At 51.5% G+C, this 24,553-nt stretch overlaps 1 protein-coding gene across 3 annotated transcripts; it reads left to right on the plus strand.

Moving 5' to 3' along the window:
• Positions 1 to 35: 35 nt before the first annotated feature.
• PMM2 (phosphomannomutase 2) lies at positions 36 to 20,765 on the plus strand. 3 transcript variants are annotated; one of them, XM_057749896.1, is made up of 8 exons: positions 36 to 234; positions 4,609 to 4,732; positions 5,575 to 5,651; positions 6,302 to 6,393; positions 9,298 to 9,397; positions 9,512 to 9,587; positions 10,879 to 10,994; positions 19,217 to 20,765. In XM_057749896.1, the coding sequence occupies exons 1-8, from the start codon at positions 169 to 171 to the stop codon at positions 19,316 to 19,318; spliced, it is 753 nt and encodes a 250-aa protein (XP_057605879.1). In that variant the 5' UTR covers positions 36 to 168; the 3' UTR covers positions 19,319 to 20,765. The 3 variants fall into 3 exon arrangements, with proteins under 3 accessions (XP_057605879.1, XP_057605881.1, XP_057605880.1); XM_057749897.1 differs by having other exon boundaries at positions 39 to 234; positions 4,609 to 4,720; XM_057749898.1 differs by lacking the exons at positions 10,879 to 10,994; positions 19,217 to 20,765 and adding an exon at positions 10,118 to 10,856.
• Positions 20,766 to 24,553: the final 3,788 nt, after the last annotated feature.

The raw sequence follows: 24,553 nt of genomic DNA on the forward strand, positions 1-24,553 counted from the left end.
ATTCTGGAATATGTAGTCCAGAGGGAATAGCCGCTGCTAGTCCCAGGCATTGTGGTGTGGATTCTTCTCCTCCCGGCGTGCCCTGCGGCACGGGGGCCGGACCCGGAAGTTCCGGGCAGAGTTCCAGGTGCCAACGCGTCCTGTAAGATACGCGTGAACACTGGGGTCATGGCAGCACCTGGCCCAGCTCTCTGCCTCTTCGACGTGGACGGGACCCTGACGGCCCCGCGGCAGGTAAGCGGAGCCCGGCGGGCTGGCAGCAACTGGTGCAGAGCCCCTTGCTGCTCCCAGACGGGGCTAACGACCGCCCAGGTGGGCGACCTGGGGTGGCTAAGGACCGCCTACGTCCCCTGGAGGCGCTGAACTCTACTCTGGGTTCCCTGGAGGGATGAGACGGAAGCTCTCACCGGCTCGTCAAGACCTCAGGGTGTTCGGAGAGATGAGACAGGCCGAAAAACTCTAGAGAGCAAGAAACTTAGATGGAAACCGCAGTTCCTGGACTCGCACCGCCAGCCCCGGGTTTGAACCCCAGCTCAGCTTGTGTGCTCTCCTCAGACCTATCACCTATGGTCTGTGCCCATAGCCTGATGTGAAAGACATAGGTTTCCAGGTCAAATAGACCCGGTAGAGTCTTAGCTTTACCTCCTGACAGCTGTGTGACTTTGAGCAAGTCCCTTAACCTGAGTCACAGCATCTGCGGCTTTAAATGGGGATGTGATGTGGTGTTTGTGGAGGTCGAATGAAAGCATGTAAGTTCACGAAAGTAATCTGGCATACAGTAGACCGGGTTCAGTAATATTCAATAACCATGAGCCGCCGCCACCACGCCCCTCTCCAGCCCTGCAGTGGAGTGGGGTGATGGAGGAGAGCTAGATCGCTACAACCTGCCTGCTGAGAGCCTCCTTGGACTCCTGGAAACTCCTCATTTCCATATTTTGTTGCCACAGGCATGGATAGGTTTCAGGGAAGACTAACATTTGTGATGAAGCTCACTCTGACCTCCCCCTTGCATAAATTAGTCACTCACCAGCAGCCATTCGAACTTGAGGCTTGGCCCAAATAGCCTCACTGTCTTCAAGCTCTGTCTCTACCCTGCTTAGTTTGAGCCGGGTGGTAGCAGTGGCGTATGTGCTGCAGAGTTCACAACAAATGTCTGTGACCTTAGCCGTATCATTTTACCTTTCTGAGCCACAGGTGCTATGTATCTAGTGATGATGCTCAATCGCAAGTTCTCCAAAGGCCCTTTTTGATTCTGAAATTCAGTCATCCATGCACACTTGTAGGTTATTAAAAACCCATAGTGGTCTGGAGCCAAGGTCAGCAATGTATTGTTTGCAAAGAGCCGGATAGCAAATACTTTTGTGTTTGCCAACCATATGGTCTGTAATAACTACTCAACTTTAATGTAAAGGCAGCCATAGACCGTATGGAGACATAGAACAGGTGTGTTCCAGTAAAACTGCTGTTCAATTTGGCCCATTGGCTGTAATGGTCTTGGGTTTACATCCCAAGCCTTTTTACACAATATCATTAGACCCTCTTAACCTTTCTCCCTCTTTCCTCCCAGGTAGGATAGTGGTTATTTCCATTTTAAATAAGAAAATAGACTCAATGCAACCATGACCTTGATTTCACACAAGAGATCTGGTACAAGTCTCTGGGCCTCAGGGTACTGTTATTTGCTAAGTTTGCCATTTTCTGCCACTGCTCCAAAGTGGAGGCTGTTCTGTTACTAGGTGTGCATTCAGGGACATGCTTCTGATTCTCAGAAGGAATCAGGATATATAAGCACAAAGTGTGAAATTGCAGCGAAACCAGGCAACCCTCAGTGCATTCCCTTAAAACATTTGAAACATGATGTTTTTTGATAGTCTTTGGTGAACATAACTTTTACACTCCAAAAAAAAATCTATTTTAAAAGAGAATTGTTTCTGTGTGCTGGGTGCTCTAGGTAAAAAATAAAACTATTTTAGCAACATATCAGTTCATTTTACAACTTTTCCCTTCCTCAATACCGGTGTTCTCAAACATTGATAAGCACAAGACAATCCAAAAGCAATCAGATGGGTTATCTTTTCTTATAGCTGCTGAAACAGGATGTGACCTAAACAGGTAAAATCTGATGAGAGTGGAGTCCGGCACTTTGCATGGTTCAGTGTTTTTAGTAGAATTTTGCTGTTCTGTGTACTTTCCTAAGAAATGTCATTGCATCTAAAAGCAGTTGAGACTTAGAAGCCTGGCTGAGAAGAGGGGCATAAACCTGTGTGAATTGTTTTCCAACTTCCTGTCATGAAAAATTTCAAACCTACAGAAGTAATGGGAAAAAATTTTACCCAAATCTTTGCTGCACCACTTCCTAAGCTGCAGTCATAATGGTATTTCACCCTTAAATATTTGCAGCTGCAGCTCTTGAGGACAAGGCCATCTGTTGTAACCACAGTATCATCATCACACTTAAGGAAACTATCACCAGTTCCCTAATAATATTTTATACCCTGGTCCAGGTCTCAGCAAACTTTTTTCTGTAAAAAGCCAGATAGTAAATGGTTGAGGCTCACAGGCCATATGGTCTGTGTCACAGCTACTCACCTCTGTCGTGGCCACGGACACTGCGGAAATGAATGGACACTGTTCCAGTCACTCTACAGAAACAAGCAGTGGGCCGGTTCTAGCCCACAGGCCCTGTTTTCTAACTCTTTCTCTACTCCACTCAGTTTTCCTTAACCATCCCCAAAAAAGTCTTTTATAATTTTTTTTTTTAATTTTTCAGAAGGTGAATTTTTAACATTTTTTCACCTTAATTCCAAGCGTTTGGCTCTTTCTCTGTGCTTTATGTTGTCTGGGATGATTTATAAAGAATTCCTTGAAATTATCAGAACAAGAGTTAACTTAGAAGCATTACGACAGTTTCAGTTTCGCTGTGTGGTTATTTTGCTCCAAATCTCTCTCCTGCAGTGGAGGGTAGTTTAGATGCTCTATTATGGTCATGAGCAGCTGGGTCTTATTTCCTGTCAAAAAGTATTTGCTGCTACCTGGAAGTGAAAAGGTGCCTCTCCGACCAACCCATGCATGTTGCAGAGCACGTCTAATGAATGGCTGGACCATTTAGCTCATTACCGTGCACAAGTCAAGATAAGATAAATTGTACCCTTAGGCTTCTGTTTGAAGGTAGAAGTATTGTGTTTGTAGTTCGTGTTGCATTTTTAATATTTTGCAATCACAGGAATCCTCCCCACTTCCTCCCAGTCTGAGGTCAGCTCTGAGTAAAGCGCTTGTGGGGACTCTGGGACCCATTTTCACACTCACTGACTCAGAGGCCACTAGATTTTCATTTATTGCGTCAAGATTCCACCAGAAGATGTCGAAAACATTGCACTCTCTTATAAGCCCTTCTGTACAGTTTTATCTTATTAATCAGACGTATGTATTACTCTAAAAATTTTTTTAAGAAAAAAGAGAAGATTGAATTCTAGATGCTTTTGTACTGAAGTTAAGTGAGGTTTTTTGTTTTTAATTTCTGGTAACTTTATTTGTGAAGACATTCCATGTAAGTGTACAATTAGATTGCTAAAAGTAATGAAGTAAGAATTTAAAAACTTCACTGTGATTTGCCTTAACACAGGGATATCTTTTCATCTCATTTTCAAATTTCTTTTGAATTAGCACACAGTTTGAAATTTAACTTGCATAAAATTATACCACTGAGACCAATATTTATTTATTTATTTATTTACTTATTTGAAATATTTATTAATTTTGGCTGTGCCGGGTCTTAGTTGCAGCATGCAGAATCTTCGTTGCTGCATGAGGACCCTTAGTTGCAGTATGCAGGATCTAGTTGCCCCACCAGGCACTGAACCCAGGGCCCCATGCAATGGGAGCTCAGAGTCTTACCCACTGGATCACCAGAGAAGTCTGGGGACCACTATTTATAGATAGAGCTTTTCTTTCAGGAGAGACTCAAAAATCTAGTGATCTTACTCGTTATTTTGTTGTAAAACCAACTTAAATCCATAAATGGAGTACAGTGTAGCATTTTAAAGGAACAGGCTAGAGCTACATGCGTTATGGAAAAATCACCACAACTTAGTGCTGAGAAAGCAAGTCATTGCACAAGCCCTAGGATGAGTCCACTTGTGTTTCATAAAGTAGGACCTATTTATAAATGTGCATATAAACAAGTGTATAAATGCACAGAAAAAAAGCTGGAGCACTACACAGCAGCTGTTAATGTATTACTTACAGATTTGTTTTTGTTTTTTGTTTTTTTTGGCCACGCCATGCAGCATGTGGGATCTCAGTTCCCTGACCAGGGATCAAATCCATGCCCCCTGCATTGGGAGCTTAGAGTCTTACCCACTGGACCACCAGGGGAGTCCCTACTTGTGTGTGTAGGTAACTTAGGTAAAAATAAGTAGAATGTAACAAGTTTTTTTCTGATAAAAAAAAAGTTGATGTCCCAAAAGCACAACTAAATAGTTGTTCTTATCTGCAGACCTAGAAACCAGATTGGCAGATGTGAAAGTAAGGGTTGTATGACTCTTGGGATTTTAGTCTCCCGATTACTTCATGGCTCTTGACTGTTGTATTTTCCTTTTTGAAATGCAGAAAATTACCAAAGACATGGATTGCTTTCTACAAAAACTGAGGCAGAAGATCAAAATCGGAGTCGTAGGCGGGTCGGACTTTGAGAAAGTACAGGAGCAACTGGGAAACGATGGTAAACGTTTTGGTAAAAGATTAACTTCTCACGAGGATGTTAGGACCTGTAGCCATTTAGTATCATAGGCTGCCCTGAGCCCTCATCCCCTGCGGCACAGAGGTTTTGTCAGTGTAGGACAGTGTCTTACCTTTCAGTTGAAGTTGAAACACCAGAATCAAGACAGTCCCGAGCCAGAAGAAAGTGGAAGACCCGCCTGTATCAGAATCACCTGCTGAGTTCATTCAAATGCGGGTGTGAGGGCCCCACAAAACACAGTGCCTGGGAATCTGCATTGTAACAAGCGCCTGAAGTTTGAGGCTCCATTAAGATTTATGTGGGTGCTCTCCAAATCTGAATGAGTGTAAGAATCACCCTGAGCTTTAAAAAATCTGAATGAGTATAAGAATCACCCTCAGCTTTAAAAATCCATCCATCAATCAATCTGATTCTTAGCCTGGCCCCTGCAGATTCGGATTCAGAAACCTTGGGAGCAGAGCCTGGAATTCTGCAGATCTTCATTGCTGCCCCAGTGATGCAGGTTCACAGTGGGGTCTGGGAGCCATCATTGGCACCCACCTTCCTTTACAGATAAGCAGGCTGAAGACAGGGGCACGCAGTGACCCACCACCAGGTCTCCAGGCTGCAGCCTAGGTGTCATCTTTCACATTGATGATGAAGAGCCGTTTTGTTTTGTTTTTTACAGTTTTTAAGGAGCTTTTTCCCACCCTCCCAATCTGTTAAGATGAGATGAGATAGCCTTTCACAGTCATTACTGGAGTTCAGCGATTTTACTGGCAATAAGTGTTAACCAAGAAATAAAAACACAGGGTTCAATTCATTGCATTCTCAATTTTCTTTTGTTTCGTTGGCAGTGGTTGAAAAATATGATTATGTGTTTCCAGAAAATGGCTTGGTAGCGTACAAAGATGGGAAACTCTTGTGTAAACAGGTAGGTTCACAAGTATCCAAACTACTGTGTACCACTAGTGAAATGTTTTCTAAAAAGGTATTTGACCTTGAATGCCTCCGGGGAGGTATATTTGGGAGCGGAATGGTAAGGAATCTTCACCCTACAGATTTTACATTTTGGATGTTGAACCATGTGACCATTACACATTCCAAAATGTTAACTAAATTTTTATAATTGTTTTTCAAGGACACTTAAGCTAATGCTTCTATTACTGTAGCATAGGGCAGGCTGCCTAGCTGCAGGCATTTCTAAGAGGTACCACGTAGCTCTTATTACCATTAGGATCATTCTATTCAGACATAAGTATGTTTTCTATCAGTGTCTGCAGATACTTTAATTGAATAAAAGGCAGCAGCAGTAAACTGGGGCTTCCAGGAAGCACTTGGGAAATAATGAATACAAAAATCTTGAGTAATGAATCAGAAAATGGTTTTGACTGAAGCCCTTTCTGGTGTGCCTAATGTTTGCAACCAGAGAAAAGGGGAGAGAAGGAGAAAGGCAGTGGGGTGTGTCCCCGTCACCGCCCAGTGACCCTTGACCCACAGAGGCTGATGACCAGGGTTTGCTGGAAAGCCGTTCAGAAAAGGCCTCCCATTGTGTCCAGTAACTCCAGCATTTTCTTCATCTAGAATATTCAAGGTCACCTGGGTGAGGCCCTAATCCAGGATTTAATCAACTACTGTCTGAGCTACATCGCGAAAATTAAACTCCCTAGGAAGAGGTGCGTTTGCTTTTGTTGTTGTTGTTATTTATTTATTTATTGGCTGTGTTGGGTCTTCGTTGCTGCACGGGGGCTTTTCTCTAGTTGCAGCAAGTGGGGGCTACTCTTCGTTGAGGTGCGTGGGCTCCTCATTGTGGTGGCTTCTCTTGTGGTGCACAGGCTCTGGGCACGTGGGCTTCAGTAGTTGTGGTGCACAGGCTCAGTTGTTCCGAGGCATGTGGGATCTTCCTGGACCAGGGATCAAACCCCGTGTCCCTTGCATTGGCAGGCGGATTCTCAACCGCTGCGCCACCAGGGAAGTCCCAGAAGTGGGTTTGCTTTTAACAAAGAGGCGCCACTGGAATATGGCGTGATGTCAGCTAGTGGATTGGGGCTAATTTAACTCCAAACCTGGTGCTTAGCAAGGGGTCACCAGGAACCTTCTGTAGAGCCCACAGTAGACGAATGAGTGTGTAAATGGTGGCACGTCCACATGACGCAATTGAAAACTGTATGCTTTCAGAGGCTGCCGGTTCCGGCACGCGCCTGGGAAACAGCAGTGTGGGAACAGCAGCAGCAGCCCCAGCTCGGCGAGTCTCAAACTGGAGGCCCCCAGGCCAGATCCCACGCAAAGCCAAGTTCGCTTGGCCCCCCGGTGTTCAATAAACTCTGGATTAAGTGCTATCATATAAAAGTGTGGTTTCGAGAATTCCCTGGCCGTCCAGTGGTTAGGACTCCGAGCTTTCACTGCCAGGGGCGAGCGAGGGTTCCGTCCTTGGTCGGGGGACTAAGATCCCGCAAGCCACGTGGGGTGGCCAGATTTTTTTTTAAGTCTGATTTCACAGGTTAAAATATCTGGGTCTCTGGCTTCTGTGGCATCTGAAGACCCGGCAGCTCGATGCCCCCTCCCTCGCGGCAGCCGCTGGCTGGGCAGTGCCGCCCCCTCCCCATCCCCCTGGCTTTCACAGGCCGCTGGTCTCATTTCTCTGGTCTCTGCAGGCCAGACCGCTGGGCACCTTCCTCTTGCTCTGAACACTGTTATCATCTCAATTCCCATTTTTAAGTGGCAGCAGCAGTGTTGTGTGCACGTGCCCACGGTGAAAAGATGGGCAGGAAACAGACCATGTGCTGACAGTGGCTGTTTCTTGGTGATGAGGTTACAGGTGGTTTCTTTGAAATGCTTTTCATTTTCTTCTCAGTTTTCTGCACTTACTGTGTAACACCCTAATGATTAGGAGGTGGAACATTTCTTAAAGGGTGACTGAATTTGAGGACATGCTAGAGTTTCAAGACTGCTCAAGGCCCGTTTCCAGAATTCCTCTAATAGGTGCCCCTGCTGGGCATCGGCACCTCCTCTCAGAGGGCAGTGACTTCCTTTTTCAAATATGTCCCGGGGCAGGTGGATGAGACAGGAGGGACCCAAAGTCCATCTTTGTGGCAGCCGGGAGCCGGCCCATGTGGGTTCGTTGTCCTGTGCCGTTGACTTCTGCATATGTTAGACATTCTCCGTTGCAGAAAGTGAACATATAACGTACCCCAGGTCAGTTCCGTCTTTACTTTGGGCTAAGCATTAAGGGAGGATAAAACATGGAAAAGATAACACTCTCATCCTCAAAGAGGATGTCATCTAGTGAGAGGGCCCGGTGTGCAGAGCTGGGACTCCAAGTCAGCCTGAGATACCCGGATTCAGGAGGCAAAGCTGAGTTCCTCCATGATCAGCGTTTGCCCACCTTTCCCGAGGGGCTGACTCCGCGCCCCCACACGGGTCAGGCAGGCGCAGTAGGACGTCAGATAGTGCACATCTTCAGGGGGGAAGTGAATACTTGATCAACCACCTTCATCCTGATTTTTAGAACAGAAGCCTTTCCACACTGCATCAGGCCTCCCTCCCAGCCTTGGGAGGGAGAGTTATAGCACGTCCTTGAGTTGGGGAAAAATAACTGAGCTCTTTTTCTGACAGTTGAGGACCCGCAGGCGTAGGATGCCCCTGGGAGTGATCACCAGGGCCCCCTGTACGCCAGTGCATGTAGAAGGGCGGACTGGTCTGTCCCAGGACAACCAGGACGAGGGGTTTGAAAAAGTGTCTTAGGTGCAGGTACGTTGTTATATCATTTCCCTCTTTTCCTGCAAGTTGAACACAGCCGGGTTCTGATCCAGTGACAGAGATTTAGCCATTTTTACTTTACTTGGATGAGTATTCATTGCTTCCCAGTTTTTTGCATAAACCGGTAGGTCTGATTTTCAGGAGCCCCTCTGTGAGGCTCAGGGCGGTGCCCAGGGCCACCTGGTAAGAAGCGGCTCTGGTCTGGAATCTGGTCCCAGCCCGCCCCTGGCATGTGTCCTCACAGAATGATTACTGAGGCTCACCTGGGGACCCTCAGAACCTTTTCCTGTGTCGCTTTACTCGGTGAAAATCAGCATTTCACTTGGTCACTAGCGCTCGTTCCTCGGGGAACGTGAAGAGCCGGGAATGGTCTTCATGGCTCCTCGTTAGCACTCCCTGCCCGAGAGCTGCACCGTCCCACAGAAATGGAATATGAGCCACATGGGTCATTTTTTGAGTTTTCCGTGGCCGTGTTTTTTAAAAAAACAAAGGAACAGGTGAAATTCCTTTTAATATGTTTTATTTAACCAAATATCTCCAAAATATAGTCATTTCAAATACAGTCAACATAAAGCATTGTTAATGAGGGTTACAATCCCTTTTCACATGACATCTCCGCGCTCTCATCTCAGGTCGGAGCAGCCACAGTCCGGGGCTCACTAGCCACGTGGGGCTGGTGGCTGCCCTGCGGCCCTGCACAGTGTGGCGCACACCTGCCTCTGCCTTTGGAGTTGCCCCGCTTGTTAGCCGGTCTGTCCATCCGTCCTGTTGCTAGAGTGAATGACGTATCTCCGGGACCGCTGTCCCCTTTTCCCCTCCAGGGGTACTTTCATCGAATTCCGCAATGGGATGTTGAACGTGTCCCCCATCGGAAGGAGCTGTAGCCAAGAAGAACGCATTGAGTTCCACGAACTCGATCAAGTGAGTCTTTGTGAAACAGCCTCAGCGTGTGGACATGTGGTGTGCATCTCTGTGGCCGAGAAAGTGTGCTTTCTGATGCAGTGGACTATTGGTATTTTTTTTTGTTTTCCTCAGAAAGAAAATATAAGACAAAAATTCGTGGAGGATCTGCGGAAGGAGTTTGCAGGGAGAGGCCTCACGTTTTCCATAGGTATGGTATGTTCAAGCAGGTCTCACGCTCTGGGAGCCATTTGCCGGGAGGTGGTTGTGGGCCGGTGCACTCTTGAACTTGGACTGCACCAAGTTTGCAGAAGGGCAGAAGGGTTTAACGAGCGGCCCATCTGTAGGGGGAAGACACTCTCCTGCCTGATCAGCTGTAGCAGAGACATGCCTGGTTAGGAGATGATTTCCAGGCTACTGGGGTTGGTTCTAAGTCCTCACCCAGCAGGATTCTTCCTCCCTGTGCTTCTCCTGGTCAAAAGTAAAAGCATCTTGCTTAATGAGGAGTGAGAACTTATGCCCACGCCTTTGGGCAGAAGACAGCACGTGGGTGAGTCCATAGGAGAGAGGTGGAGCAGGAAGGGGCCTCCTAGATCAAGTAGACCAAATGTGTTCTGGAGTCCTGCAGTGTTCGAATGGCAAGAAACCTTAGAAGTCACTTGGGTTGCTTTTACAAATCAAGAAACTGAGGCCCAGAAAGGGGAAGACACTTGTCTAGGTTCATGAAATTTCTCTTCACAGTGGCAGGCCAGCACGTGGCCGTTTCCAGCGTCCGATGCGGAGTTCCTCCTGCAGCGTCGACGTCTCTGCCTTGCTTTTTGGTGCAATATGCCTGTCAGATGCTTTAAACAGACCAATTTCTGTCAAGCCATTCTTAAAGCCCTCTCTTTTCACCAGCTCTAATAAGCGTACGCGTGCCAGAAAACTGGAATTGCAGAGGGACTCTGTGTAACAGATGAATGGGTGGCTTGTTAAGTATCCTTGAACTGTGAGATGACCACCTTGCTGACACAGCTCTGATGAAAGGGTTTTTGTTGCCCAAGAAAGCTGCCTGGAAATCCCCGTCCGTGGGATTTTCATTTTCGTGCAGGGTGAGCTGGATGCATCCTGCTTCCAGGCCTTTCCACCGAGAGTGGTGTAGCTGGAGGTGAGCACGGCTCGGGGAGGCTGTTGGCAGTTCTTTCACCAGCCTGCTTTGGCTTTATTTAAACCCACCCTGCAGAGCTCTCAAATGGAAACGCAGGCCTCATTCCAGGCACTGTGCGTCTCTTTTTTAGATGTTAGATATTTAGATTTTAAGTGAAATAATGTTGGGGGGGAAAATATTGCAAGAATTAATTTCTAGAACCTACCCCTAAAATATTGTAATTAGCAAACTAAGGTAATAAAAATCAACCGTGGCACTCCAGTCACCGACAAGGGCAAAGGGCACCTTTTTTTGCAGTGACACTATTAGCCTCCTTTTCACCTTTAGCTTGTGTGTCTCCCTCCCCACTTGGCAGGAGGCCAGATCAGCTTTGATGTCTTCCCTGATGGATGGGACAAGAGGTATTGCCTGGGACACGTGGAAAAGGATGGCTATGAGACCATTTATTTCTTTGGCGACAAAACCATGCCAGTAAGTATGGAAATGTTTTTGCAGTTTAATTGTGCAGTTTGGGGTGTGGGGGTGAAGGGGGACAGACAGATGGGCTTTTTTCCCCCCACCCACACTTCACCCGGAAGTCCAGCTCAAACTGGGTGATGGCTTCTGTCCTATGAGAGGGGGGTGATGGAGCCCCCTCTTCTCTTCCCTCAGACACCCGCCCCCCCTAGAGCCTTTCACTTTGACTTTGACTTGAGTGTCCCCCACCTCGAGCGCCTTCCAGAACAAGACCCAGTGCTATTGTCAGGCCCTCTCTGCGTTTCAAAGCCCTTGCCGTTTTTATTTTGTTTCCACCGTATTTCTTCTCCAGCGTCATTCATTTAGGCTGGGCACGAGGAGTCCTATATGGTAGGAGGACCTGGAATCTCGTGAGTCTGAAATTCAGGGGAGATGAGAGGTGGCGGGTCGGGCCTGGGCATCACACCCAGGAGGGTAGGGGGCTGTTCCAGGGGTGCTGTCAGAAATCCCAAGTCTGGGACTGAATCTAAACTGGGGATCGATGGGGATTCCCTGGCTGTCCAGCTTTAGGACCCAGCGCGCTCACTGCCGAGGGCACGGGTTTGATCCCTGGCTGGGGAACTAAGATCCCGCAAGCCATGCAGTGCAGCCAAAAAAATAAACTGGAGACAGAGCAGAGCTGGGTGTTGAGAGGCCAGTGCCGGCAGGAGGGGTTTCCCCAGAGCCGCTGAGGGAGCAATTGCAGCCCTTCTTAGGACAGGTGGGTCCCCAAGGGGCCAAACTGAGAGGCCTTGCCACTGTCGAGGCCCCGAGGAGGTTCAGCCCCCGATGGTCACTGCCCAGCTTAGGGCCGCCTCCCTTTACCTTCCTCTTGTCCCCTGTGTCCCTCTGCTTCCCTCTCACAGGCCAGCCAGTGGTGGTAGCTGCCTTGCCATCGGGCTCCTGTCTCAGGCTTTGTGGCTCTACTGCAGCAGCAGGTGCAGCAGAAAGGCTGCATGTTTGGAGTTTTTAATCCCTCCAATCCCTGGTCCACCCAAAATATGTGCTATCCCCCGTGGACCTGCCTTTTTTCAGTAAGATTGCCACATGCTAGTCTTCCAGCATGAAAGGGACTTCTGGATAGTATAGTTTCACATCCCGCTTTCCAAATTATAAAACTGGGGGACTTCCCTGCTGGTCCAGTGGTTAGGACTCCGAGCTTCCACTGCAGGGGGCCCGGGTTTGATCCCTGGTCGGGGAACTAGGGTCCCACAAGCCCACCGCCACCCCACCCATCCTCCCAGCTACGTGCCGATCCTTGCAGTCTGAGAAGAGGGCTCTTCCGACTGGCTGAGACAGATTGTTCTGTGATGAGGACACTTGCTGTACGTAAAAAGCCATCCAAAGCCTCAGTTGGGACTTTGCAGGATGGAATGCAGTTCTTGAGATAATCAGAGAACGACATCTTTGGGGGATTCTTCATTTGGGAATTAGAGAGTTTTCTGTTTAAGTACATATCAGTTTTTTTTTATCTTACCTGCTTTTAAAAAATGGATACTATCAAATGGAGATCCACCCCCTCCCGCCGATTCTTTTCTTTTTTTTAACAGACAGTGGGTGAGCAAAATATTTTTCTCTTTTTTCTTTTTTTTTCTTTTTCTTTTTTTTTCTTTTTTTTCCAACTTTATTATTTTTTGGCTGCGTTAGCTCTTTGTTGCTGCACAAGGGCTTTCTCTAGTTGTGGAGAGTGGGGGCTTGTTGCAGAGCATGAGTTCTAGAATACAGCCTCAGTAGTTATGGTGTGCGGGCTCAGTAGTTGTGGCGCATGGGCTTAGTTGCTGTGCGGCATATGGGACCTTCCCGGACCAGGGCTTGAACCCGTGTCCCCTGCATTGGCAGGCGGATTCTTAACCACTGCACTGCCAGGGAAGTCCCCAATTCTTAATTAATAGGCATTCATTGTAGAAAATTAGAAAAAACATGAAGAAGAAAGTAAAAGTCACTTGTAAATCACAGCTGACATGCCTCCCAGCCTTTTTGCATGTATATGACCCCAGATGTGGAATCTGGTGTGTTCATTGGTTTATTTTCTGCTTTTGTTCTCTTAACATATTTCATTCCCCCCACATTAGGGAATATCCTTTGAAAACAGGCTTTTAATGGCCATCTAACATTTTCACACTTAGGCACAGTTTCTTTACCGATTTCCCTAGCAGAGGCCTCCTCGGGTTGTGGCTTTTTGCTGTTGTAACGCGCGCTGTGGTAAACACTCTTGCACCATCCTTTGCCCTCCTCTCTGATCTTTTTTGTCAGTGGTTTCCTGGAAAATGGGAGTTAGCAGTCCAGCCACCTAAATCTTTTAACAACCTGAGGCACCGAGCAGTCCAAATACTAGCTTTAAGCTTCTTTTCATATTCAGTGATAGACATTTTGAAAGCTGTTTTCTTTCTCTGTGTCAAGGCAAAGTGTTTTGCTGGCTTCCAGGAGATGGCACCTGAGCTAAGCGCTGTCAGTAAAAAGCCATTTGCCTGCCAAGCTCCGCAGGCTTAGAAGCCTGCCTAGCAGCTCAGATTCCATCTGACGGGTTCTGATGTTTTACCGAGTCCCCCGTGTCTCCCCCAAGCCCATCCCGCCCTGAGTACCTCCAGAGAGCAGAGGGGAGAAGTAAGAGACTGGCCCTTGCTTTTCTAAATCCTTGTTAGTCCTGGAAATTCCCTCATTCATCCTGGCAGCCACAACAACCAGTGTCCATTAGAACCCAGCTCTGAGTCCAGCTTAGAGGTCTTGAGCCCAGCCTGCGCGGGAGGGGTGGGCTTGGTTTGCCTCAGGGAGGGAGACGGCCAGGGCCTGGGGAGATGGGGGCATCTTCCAAGGCTGCTCTGCCTGGCTCTCCAGGGGGCTGCGCCTGCCAGGTCAGCCCCAGCCTTTCGGAATTGCTGGGCAACAGTGCTTCTGCTCGTTTAATGCTTTTTGTAAAAAAAATATCTTTAAGTCGTGACATGAAAACACATTCGGACACGTGGTGAGCGTTACCCACTGACGGATCGGACTCTGCATTACTTTGGTTAACTCGGCTCTCAGTTCCCCCCTACGTGTGTAGACAGGGCTACAGAGAGAAGCAGGCTGGAAACGACCCCGCCGTTTGCAGGAGGAGGTGGAGTGAATACCCGGGGGTCCAGCCACAGCGGAAAGCCAGGTAGCACGAGAACAGCTAGCATGGAGCAGTATATAGTAAGAGGCTGCATTTTTGTCTGAAGATGGAGAAATCATCTCTTCATATCTGCTTGTAAGTGCATACAGGGAGTCTGAAAGGATACCCCCAAAAAACAAATCACAGAGTTACTGTGGGGGTGGGGACGAGGATGGGAGAGAGACTTAGCACTGTGACAGGATCCTGTTTTTAAATCTTTGAGCTGCATGAAGATGCTATCTATTGAAAAATAAAACTTAAAAATATCAAATTGAGAAAAGGAAGGAAACTAAATTCTCAGCTTCCTCGGCATCAGACCCTGAGCTGGACACTTCCACGCTCTCTTCCCCGGTCCCCACCGCAGCCGGGGAAGGCGGGGTCCCCGCACAGGGTCAGCCACTGAGTGCGGTCTGGAAGCCCTTGCCCTTTTTATTCGCCTCCCTTGCTTCCAAAACACTAAGACTGCTCTTCCTTTAAAATCAGCGCGGTGGAAAGAGGCGTGCGCGTGGAAACCGAGAGCACCTGCCCGGCGCGGGGACCACGTGCGGGTCTGTGTGTGTCTGAGGCTCCGCGCCCTGGGCCGTCCAGTGGGGTTGTGGGTCTGCTTCTGAAGGACCGAGAACAAAGTAAGGTCTTACAGGGAAGGCAGTGGGATGTGCCTCTTCCCCAGCACAGGCCTTTTGAGGAAGTTGTGATAAGGCTCCCCTAGGACTGAGGTTGCTCTGTGAGACTGGGGGCCTGCGGGGTGGGCGACGGGGTGCCCCTGCGAGTGTTACCCAGCGACTCTAGATCCCGTCAGGCCTTTGGCCTCGGCCTGGGCTTCCTCGCCATGCCCGGCGTCTCAGGGCATCGCCAGGGCTCCCAAGCTCCTGAGGGCTGACAAAAGTGCAGTGTGTGTCCAGGGGACAGACCTGTCTGACTGCTTGTTTGTTTCTGTGGCAAAATCTGAGACCCAGGTCTACTGTGGCTGGTGGCCGGCTTAGGTTAGCGTGGTGAGGGGAGTCCCTCGTTCCTGGAGGGACCCGGGGCAAATCGCTGCTCCCTGCGGTCTGAGCCCCCTGGAGGAGGTTGGACCAGATTAGAGGTTCTCAACCTGCTGAGGAGCCCCCCGTGGGAGGATGGGAAGCCGGATGCTGTGCAGGGAACCATGGGCTCCAGAGGTGTTCACTGGGGGCCCGCCTTCCTCCTAGACCCCAGAATCTGTGGCCTCGTTGGTCCAGAGAACAGGATGGTGGCTGACTGGACCAGCCCCAATGCAGGAGCTCCCCCCACCCCTGCTCTCCTACTCGGGGAGACCCAGGCTCGCGGCCCTGGGGGCACCAGTGTCCACAGCGCCAGCATCTCCTGGCTGTGCTCCCGGGCCGGGGCCCCTCACACAGCTCTGAGCCCCGTTTTATGGATGGGGGGCTGCCAGAGCCATCAGCAGACCTTAAGAGTCAGTCACCCAGAGGCGTCAGCCCGCCAGCCAGCTCGTGTCCCACCACCCCAGCCTGGTCAGCACTAGATTCTGAGCCGCTGGTTCTCAGCCCTGGAGGCACATTGGAGTCACCGGACCGCTTTCAAAACCTCATGACCCTGGGGCCAGGCTTTTTTTTTTTTTTAACCGTAACTGTTTACTTCTTTCTAGGAAAATGATCAGTACAGTTATCTAAGGGCATTCATTTTCAGATAGTAAAGTCGTTTGAGATTGTTCATCCACAAAGTCTGCAGCTCACACAACAATCAGGTAGCGAGCCCTTGGGTCCACGCCTCGGGCACAAGCCCCACGCGACCGGTGCTCCCGTAGCCAGAGACACACGGGCAGGGGAGCTCTCCGTGCATCCTGGGCCTCTGGCCCCCATGTCTTTTCTTTCCCAGCTTTACTGACATTTTTAAGGCTCCTGCAGTGACTGTCACCTGTAGCCGGGGGAGAACCCCCACTCTGGGCTCTTTGAGGGCAGAGCCCTTTGTACCCATAACGGGTAGAAAGTCACTAAGTGCTCGTTGACCTACCCAAGGTAAACTTCCACGTGCGGCTGCGGCAGGGGGGGTGTCCACGCAGCGGAGACCCCCTGGAAGTCGTGTCGAGTCGTGTGGAGTGGGGCACGCAGGCTGGAGACACGGGTGGCTGTTCCCCTCTTTGTCTCCAGCATCAGGGTAATCAGTCTTCTCTGCGACCCTCCTCCCGTCAGCCCAGCCTTGGCCTCGTAGGGATTAAATATTAATGGGCGTCCTGCGCTGAGCCGGGCCCCTCCTTTGGGCCTGCCAGGTGCACCCTAACGGAAACACGATCACTTATTCATCCCTTCACCCCGTCCCTTCCTCCATCTTCTCCCAGGAAACAGGAGCTTTGTTTTGGAGCTTGGGGAAAGCAGAGCCTGCCCAGCAGGAATCCAGTGACCTTTGGTGCATATGCAAATCCAGTTTTGAAATTTCCCTTTCTCTGAAGCCTTATTTTTCTAGAGGGTGGCACTCTCACTACCTCGCTTGTTTTGGTTCTGCTTCTCCTGACCTAACTGAGTCTGGTTTGCAAGGTCTGTGCAGCCCCAGGAAGGAGTCCGCCGAGCTCTGAGGCCAAGTCCCCTGCGCGAGAGGCGGGTGGTGTGGTTTTGCTGCCCTCTGAGAGCAGTGGGCCCTGCCGGGCTGCGGGAGGTTTCGCCTTTCTGGGCGATTTGAATCTCTGGACCTTGGCTCTCTTACGAGTCTGTGGCTTAACATGGCAGCAGGGCTCAGCCTCTCAGTTCCACAGACAGCTCCCCTACTCCCACCACCCCCGCAGCGGGACCTGGGAATGCTCGGGCCAAGTGAGGCATCTGTTGGGCACACATCTGTCCCCACACGGGATGTCCTCTCCGGGGGGAGCGGGCGTGGCAGCTGTGAGCCTTGTTGCTCCAGAGTTCCTGTTCCCCACGTAGTGGCTGATGTTTGCCTTGCACCCGGGCTGGTGGCAGGAGCATCCTGACTGTCTTCTGCTTCCGCTTTCGAGTCCTCATCCCCCATCCGTTCTCCAGAGATCCTCTTGTAAAGTGAATCTGATGCTGTGAGGCCTGGCTCCTGGCTTTCTGGAGGCTTCACATCAAATCCCAAGTCCTCTCCAAGACCTGCAAGGCCTCACGGCCTGGCCCCTTCTCTGCAGGCCCGCAGCCTTTTCTGTCACGGGGCTTGTCTGTCTCCTCTCTTCTTCAGCCCTTTGCTCAAAGGCCCCTCCCCTTAATCTTTGCAGATGTGAACAAAGCATCGCAGAGCTGTTTGTTCATGTCGGTCTCAAGTGTAAGCTTGGAAGGCAGCCCTTAGGTGGACTTGGCCACTGTATCTCCAGCTTCTGAGACCATGCCTGGTGGGTAGTGGGCGCTGGGCAAGGTTTATTGGGTTAATCCATGAAAACTAACCCCTCCCTCCAAGGTCGGTGAGGGACACGGGAGTGAGTGTCCCAGGTGGATGTTGGGTTTTTCTGGATAGAGCAGGAGTGCGTTCTTCCTTGGTCAGGCGCTCTGTTGCTGGTTTTCCCCCACCAGGCCATTCCGAAGAGAAATCTTTTTTTTTCGTAGTAAGAATTGGTTTCACGAGTCCTTGTTTAGGAGACTCTGGCCATGAACTGGGGACCAGCTGAATGCCCAGAGCCCCTTCACAGGACATGAACTCGTGAGGCCCACGCGAGGCTCGGCAGGCTTCTGGGAAAGCACATTCCCCAGCGTGGCTCCGGGGTCACGGCCTCCCAGCATGGCTCTACCCAGCGCACCTTGGGCCCCGGCAGCTGTCCCTCCTGAGGTCTATGAACGTCACCTTTTCCTGGGGAACCCACCTGCTTGGGGGTGGGTGGTTCTTACAAAGATGAGAGCAGCCGTCATTTCAGGTGTCAGTCGTTTAAAAGGATGTCGGATTTTCCTACAGAATCGTTTTCTCCATACTGGCTTCAGGCTCTGTGCTTTACGAGAAAAATCTATTTTCTCTGCAGTGATTTTCATCATGTTGTAAACTGATTCCTTTTTTCTTTTCAAGATTTTGAGTTAGACTGCTTATCCAATGTTATGAGGAAAATATAGGAAATTCCATGAGAAGAAAAGCAGGGGCTTTCCTTCAGGGCCGGGGGCTGTGGAAGCAGCATTCTTACCTGAGACCGGCGGGACTGGGGTCGGGAGTGCGGCACAGACTGGGGGTCCACAGTCATGGGACCCCACCCCGCCCCAGCAGGCCCGGGTCCTCCCAGACCTGAGCCCTCAACTCCCCAGGGGAGGAAGGAGTGTGTGAAAAGGCTAGGAAGCTGTGCTGGTGGAGTCCTGGGGCTGCCCCCGGGTCGCTCACCCACCAGGGGCCTCGGTACTCCGCCACAGTCCCCATTTCACAGATGGGGAGTCGCCCACAGCACTCCCCATCGGCGCTAGAACCAGGATCTGAGCCCAGGCCACTGGGCTCGGACTCCAGCCACGTGGGCCTATTTAAACTGCAGTCAATCATGGGAATTCCCTGCGGGTCCAGTTAGGACTCCCTGCTGCCACTGCAGGGACATGGGTTCAGTGCCTGGTTGGGAACTAAGATCCCACAAGCTGCACATTGTGGCAAAAGGGGGAAAAGAATGTCATTGAATTAAACTCAGTCTCTTTGTCACACTAGCCACACGTGTGGCCTCCATCACCTCAGAGATGGACCGTGTCCATCGTCACAGGAGGCCCCCAAAGCACTGCTCTGGCCTGTCTGCCCTCCCACAGTCCCCTGTGACCTGTTAGGAAAGCTTGGGTGTGGTTAAAACACACTGATAGCGGCAAGAAATCTGTCACCCGTGTGCCTGCTTTCTTGATTGAAAAATAAGCCTTAGACAGATCTTCACAGGAACATCGTGACTTCTTTCATAGGCATAATTACATGTTCCAGAGCTAAATCACAGTTCAGGGGAAGGTGAAAAACTCTTTCTGAGTAACGACGGTACCCATGTTGTTCCTCTCCTGGGAGATAAGAAAAGGGACCTGCAGAGATCCAGCCTAGTAAAGTCGCAGGGTCCTCATTTCTCTGGCGGCCCCAGGCCCCTGGGGTGGTGGCAGCCATGGCCCAGGAGGAGCCAGGTGGCACCAGCACCCACCCCGTGTCTTCGCAGGGCGGGAACGACCACGAGATCTTCACAGACCCGAGGACGGTGGGCTACACGGTGACGGCGCCCGAGGACACGCGCAGGATCTGCGAGGAGCTCTTCTGCTGACCCTCCCTCTCCCTGTGGGAGGCGTCCCCCCCACGCCCGCCCTCGGCCCACCCAGCAGTCATCACTACGGTCCTCACTCAGCAGGGAAATGGCCCTCTGCCTCCAGGGCCAGGAGCAGCCAGACGGGAGAAGAGGCTTGTGAAGAAGGGTTCAAAGGGCTGCCCCCAGCAAAGGATTTCGTCCCCACCCTGAGTCTCCGGACCCCTCCCCGCCCCCACCCCGATATGTGCAGTCACAGTACACCTGAGGGGTTTTTTTGTTCTTAAACTTCCCCATCATTCTAGAATGACACAGGAAGAAAGAGTGTGCCCGGACCCTCCCTCTTCATGCGTGGACAGTTTAACAGATGTTCACGTCGGGACCCCCTGCATCAGTACCCGAAGGGGGGCTTCTGGTGATGAGAAAGGACAGGATGTTTACAATGATCCGACCCCAGGACAGATGGTTAAAAACACTTCCAGAGATGAAGCTCCCCCGCGAGGGTCAGCGCTGGCCAAGTGACCGCTGACCCCAGGGACTTTGCACCTCGCTGGCCCAGGAGGTGGGATAGCTCTGTATCCACTGCACTTTGAAGAGCCCGCTGGTTCCCTAGCCTTTGGCACAGGGCCAAAGGGAACCAACAAGCCTGCTGAGAACTGGCACACGGCCCTCCCCAGACGCGGCTCAGCCCAGGCCCAGAGACTAGCTGGGGGCGTCACACTTCACCCAAAGAACCTCGTCCTGCTGTCCCCAGGGCCTATTGGCCCTAGTTCCTCAGGGATCAGGGAAGAGTCTGAACTACTAACAAACAGATCAGGAGCTGCACTGCTTCTCTGCCGATCTTTGAGTAATTAGGGCATCCACCCAGGCCCTCCCTTGCTGGCTTTGACCTTAGGGCTGGGAGGCCTGCAACCCTCACTCCTCCCTCCCGCCTTCTGCTAGTTCCTGGTGCACCTAACTGGAAGGCAGCTCGGGTCCTCGTCCAGAACACAGACCACAGAAGAGAGCTTTCCAAAAAACGGTTCACGTGTCACTTTTCAGCATCTGTAAATGCCGGGACTCACAATCCCTCCAGATTGGTGCCTGGGCAGCGTCAGTCCAGGCGTGGCCTCTGCTGGGGCCTTGCAGAGCTGAACCTGATTTGGGGGGGGGGGGGGGGGGTGCTCGGAACAGCCCACCTCGCGGCCCCCACCAGGTGCCTTCAGCACAGATGAGCCCGGTTCCCCTCTGAGCCTCCCCCACCCCAGCCCAGCTGGTCTCAGGTCAGGGTTGGGTCAGGTGCACACAAGAAGCAGTGCCAGGCTGGGAGGTCCGCCCCTCACCCACCCCGGGCCACACACTGGGGCAATGGCTCTCACTAGTTCCCAGGACTCTGCCATCCTGTGGCATCTTTCCTAGCTGAATTTTACAAATGATACTGTAATGATTTTTCAAAATGAAAAGTTGCAAATTAAAGTGATTTTATTGTTTCCTAGTGCTCATTCTGATTACTGTTTCCTCCTCGGGTTAAGTGAGCCCGTATCCCCTCAGATTCTGGGGGGAAAGCTCAGCCCTCCTGGACCTGAGGGCCTGCTCTTTCTGATGCTGATGTTTCCATGACATAGAGGGTTGCACTTTCCAACTGGCACAGACCCTGCATGCTTTTCTGCCCACTGGGTAAGGATCCAGTATTCCCTGGATGTTTCCTTAACTTACTATATCAAAACGAGACGATTGAGTCTTACGCAGAGTTGTCCTGACCATTGTAACAAGGTGGAAGGTGCGCTTTCTCCACCCTGCGCAGGGCTGCCCTAGGCAGATACCCTGAGGCCCCCTCCCCTGCACCGCCACAATCCCCTCAACCTGCCTCCCCACCTCCAAACCACTTCGGCCTTTCCGCCATCCTTCCCCCCGCTTCTGTGGTGCTGTCCCAGTCCAAGCTCCCCATCATGGATCCCATCTCCTCTCTCTGTATCTGCAGCCCGCCCCCCTCCCGCCCCCGCCACCGCCCAGGCTCTGTGGTGGAGACATCGGGTAACAGTAGGTAACAGGCGGGTAGCCCTGGCCGGTGCCTTACACGTGCTCGCAAAGCAGCAGCTTCTGTCGCTGGCAGGTGTGAGCCGGGCGGCCAGGACTCAGACCCTAGTTCAGCTGCTGCCGACCAGCTGTGTGACAGGGACGAGGCCACCCCAGCCTCAGCTGGCTCATCTGTCCCCACGCACGGAACTTCACTGCGCTAACTCCAGTGAAGCTCTCTGAACAGTGCGTGAGCCATCGCTAACTCCTCATCCCCAGAAACCCTGTAAGGCAGGACCGTGAGCCCTGCCTGGCAGAGGAGTCCTTCCCTGAGCCTTCCAGGCCGGTAGACACTGTCACAGGAAATGTAAATACAGTAGCTAAGTGTGGAGCAAGAGGGAAGCAGAGAGGTTGCCCCAGGTCAGCCTGGGGCTGTTAAGAAAGTAAGCTTCCCATCCCCGCCCTGCCCAGCACTACGGAAGCTGACCAGGTATTGGGCCATGGGCTCTAGTTAAGAAGCCTCAGGGGAAAGACCACCACAGCTACTGGCCGCCAGGAAGGCCCTTATAAAGCTCGGTGAGGAGCCTGAACTTGATCCCGAGGGAGGGGCCGGGGGAGGCCCATCTGTGCGACACCAGCAGGTCTGTCCAGCTCCAGGGCGGGGTGACTGGAGGGCTGGGCGACTTGGATGAGGTGAGGCGGCCTAGGTGACCCTGGATCATTTCCTCTCCGGAGGCTGCCTCCCCAGGCGGGGCCACCTCAGCCAGGCCTCCAGGCACCCTTCCAGGTCTGCCTGCCCCCCCCCCCCCGCAGCACCCCAAAGCCTCGTTCCGGGAACTCATCCCGCCCCCTTCACCCTGGCTTCCACCAAGCCCTCCCTCCAGCCACACATCCAGTCATCACATCTGTTAGGAGCTAAACGCCTACTCCGGCCTCTCCCTAAACAGGTTCGATGGACTGGTTACAATTTTCCCTCATGCACTCTGAAAATCTGTGTATTATTACAATAAAGATGTTCACCTCGGGCTTCCTAGGTGGCGCAGTGGTTAAGAATCCGCCTTCCAATGCAGAGGACATGGGTTCGATCCCTGCTCCAGGAAGATCCCACATGCCACGGAGCAACTAAGCCCGTGTGCCAAAAAAAAAAAAAAAAAAAAAAAAAAAAGATGTTCACCTCTGCATCACCCGCAGTCATTACCTCCCGAGGAAAATGCTGGCCGAGGAAGACCTTTGCAGCCTCTCGCGCCCCCTGCGTCTCCGGCTGCGCTCCTGGAAACCAAGAACCCGGGCTGCCTCCCCTCGCGCTTCCCAGCTTCCCTCCTCCTCGCTCAGACTGCTGATGCTCACACCGTAAAAGTTTACACGTATCCACAGAGCATTTAACCACAGCCGACCAAGGAAGTGGCATTTTCTGTCACCACATCCCACCGCTAAGCTTGCCTATGCGTGCGGATGATGATTCAGGAAGACGGGCCGATCCCATTTTCTTATTCATTCCCCCTAAAACCAGACTGCAAAGTAGACTGACTGTGTCAGCCTCCTTTGGGGAGACGCCCTTACCTGCTGGAAAAAGCTCCCCGGCAGCCAGCTTCCCATAAACAACGCAGAGCCTCACGCCAAACAGACTTTATTGAGAAAGGCGCTGGTGAGAGGAAAGACCTGGAGTCAGGAGTCCGGATTCTGTCCCCAGCTCCGTTGCCAACACCATCCGTCCTCCCAGAGCCTCCCAGAGCCTCTGGGAGCTTCTGTAACTTGAGACTGTGCTTGAGTGGAGAGGGGTCCCTTCCAGCTGTCACGACTGAGAAAGATGTGCTCACCCAGGAAGGACAGAGCAAGAGCTGTTTACAAAGAAGTCTGTCTACCCAGCGAGAGAGACCAAAAGTCACCTCAGAAAAGCAGATCTGACTCCCAGTGGGCTGGTGAGGTGACACAGAGCACCAACCGTGTGCTAAGGTGAGGACAAGGCAGTGGAGACGCCTGGGGGAGCAGGTGGGGGGAAGATGCAGGCTCTCAACCTCCGGGAGCCCGCACGGGTCTCAGGGGAAGTGGCTCTGGAAGTGTGGTCTGTACCCAGCAGACAGTGGCCTCCAGGGGCCACCTGGGGACCGTCCACGGCTGGAGAAGAGAAGGCCACGGCGGGCCAGCAGAGAGCAGAGGCAGGAGGACCCTTCAGAGGGCAGTTACTTTCCCTAACTGCAATGTTTCACTGCATACTCAGAACACAGCACTGCCACACACTTACTTGCCTATTTAAAAACAACTCCAGTGGTCATTTTGTGCTGGAGGGAAATATCAAATCAATTGAGAAAAACAACCAATTCCAGTCCTCAGCAAAATAGTTCTAGCCTTCCACCACCTTTCAGATGAACAGAATTAAGACACTGGATCAGGCCATCGTTGAAGGGCTCGGCTCCCTGTGCTAACAAACAGACACTTGACTACGTATCGGCCACGTATTTCAAGACATATTTCCCAGCTATTGCTATTTTTAAAACACAACTAAAGCCAGACCAAACCACAGCAAAGAAGATCCTAAGGATTTGTTTACTGGAAATATCTACAAAGGTTCGCAATATCTGCAGCAAAGTGCAAACAGAGCTGGCTCTAGGGAGAGCTTCAATTATTAAAAAAAGAAAAAAAATCCTAAGCAGTTCTTTCCACCAGTTTTCCACAAAACCCCACCAAAAGTGTATTTCTCCTTCAACGTTTGACTTTACCAGGCTGTCAGGAAACAAGCCATCTGCTCTTCTCTAGGTGGAGCTGGAGAAAAGTGTGTTTTTAAACAAAGACCCCCTCCTCTCCACACTCCCTTCTCCCACCGGGGTCCCCACCCCAACCTGGTCCCCGCCCCAACCTGCCAGGATCACTCAACCTGAAGACAGAAAGGACCAGGCTTCGAAGAAAAGAGTTAGGATTCGGCTTGGAGGACTCAGGGCTCCCAGACACCCAGCTGTGACACCTCAGGCTTCAAAGGCACCAACCTCCCCCCACCCCACCCCACCCCACCCCACCCCACCCCCACCGCCCTGACCAGCTGAGAACCAGAAAAGCCTGCTCTGCTCAGGGCTGAGAAGAGACAGGAGGGGGCCGCTTGGGTGGGAATTCCTCCAGGGAAAACACACAGGGTCCCTGTCACTACCCAGAGGGCCAGATCTGGGGATTCTGAGTCTTCAGCTCTAGGGGGACGAGGGGCTGTGGGCTGGAGAAGAGTGCCCGACCCAGCCCCTGGGGGGGCTCGGACCCTCCACTCAGCCACCAGCG

This window comes from Hippopotamus amphibius, chromosome 9 (genome assembly GCF_030028045.1).
Source record: "Hippopotamus amphibius kiboko isolate mHipAmp2 chromosome 9, mHipAmp2.hap2, whole genome shotgun sequence".
NCBI lineage: Eukaryota > Metazoa > Chordata > Mammalia > Artiodactyla > Hippopotamidae > Hippopotamus > Hippopotamus amphibius.

Coding starts and splice junctions, on each gene's coding strand:
- PMM2 (XM_057749896.1), top strand. CDS start 169: ATGGCAGCACCTGGCCCAGCTCTCTGCCTCTTCGACGTGGACGGGACC. Junction 235..4,608: donor CCCTGACGGCCCCGCGGCAG/GTAAGCGGAGCC, acceptor TTTGAAATGCAG/AAAATTACCAAAGACATGGA. Junction 9,398..9,511: donor AGTTCCACGAACTCGATCAA/GTGAGTCTTTGT, acceptor TGTTTTCCTCAG/AAAGAAAATATAAGACAAAA.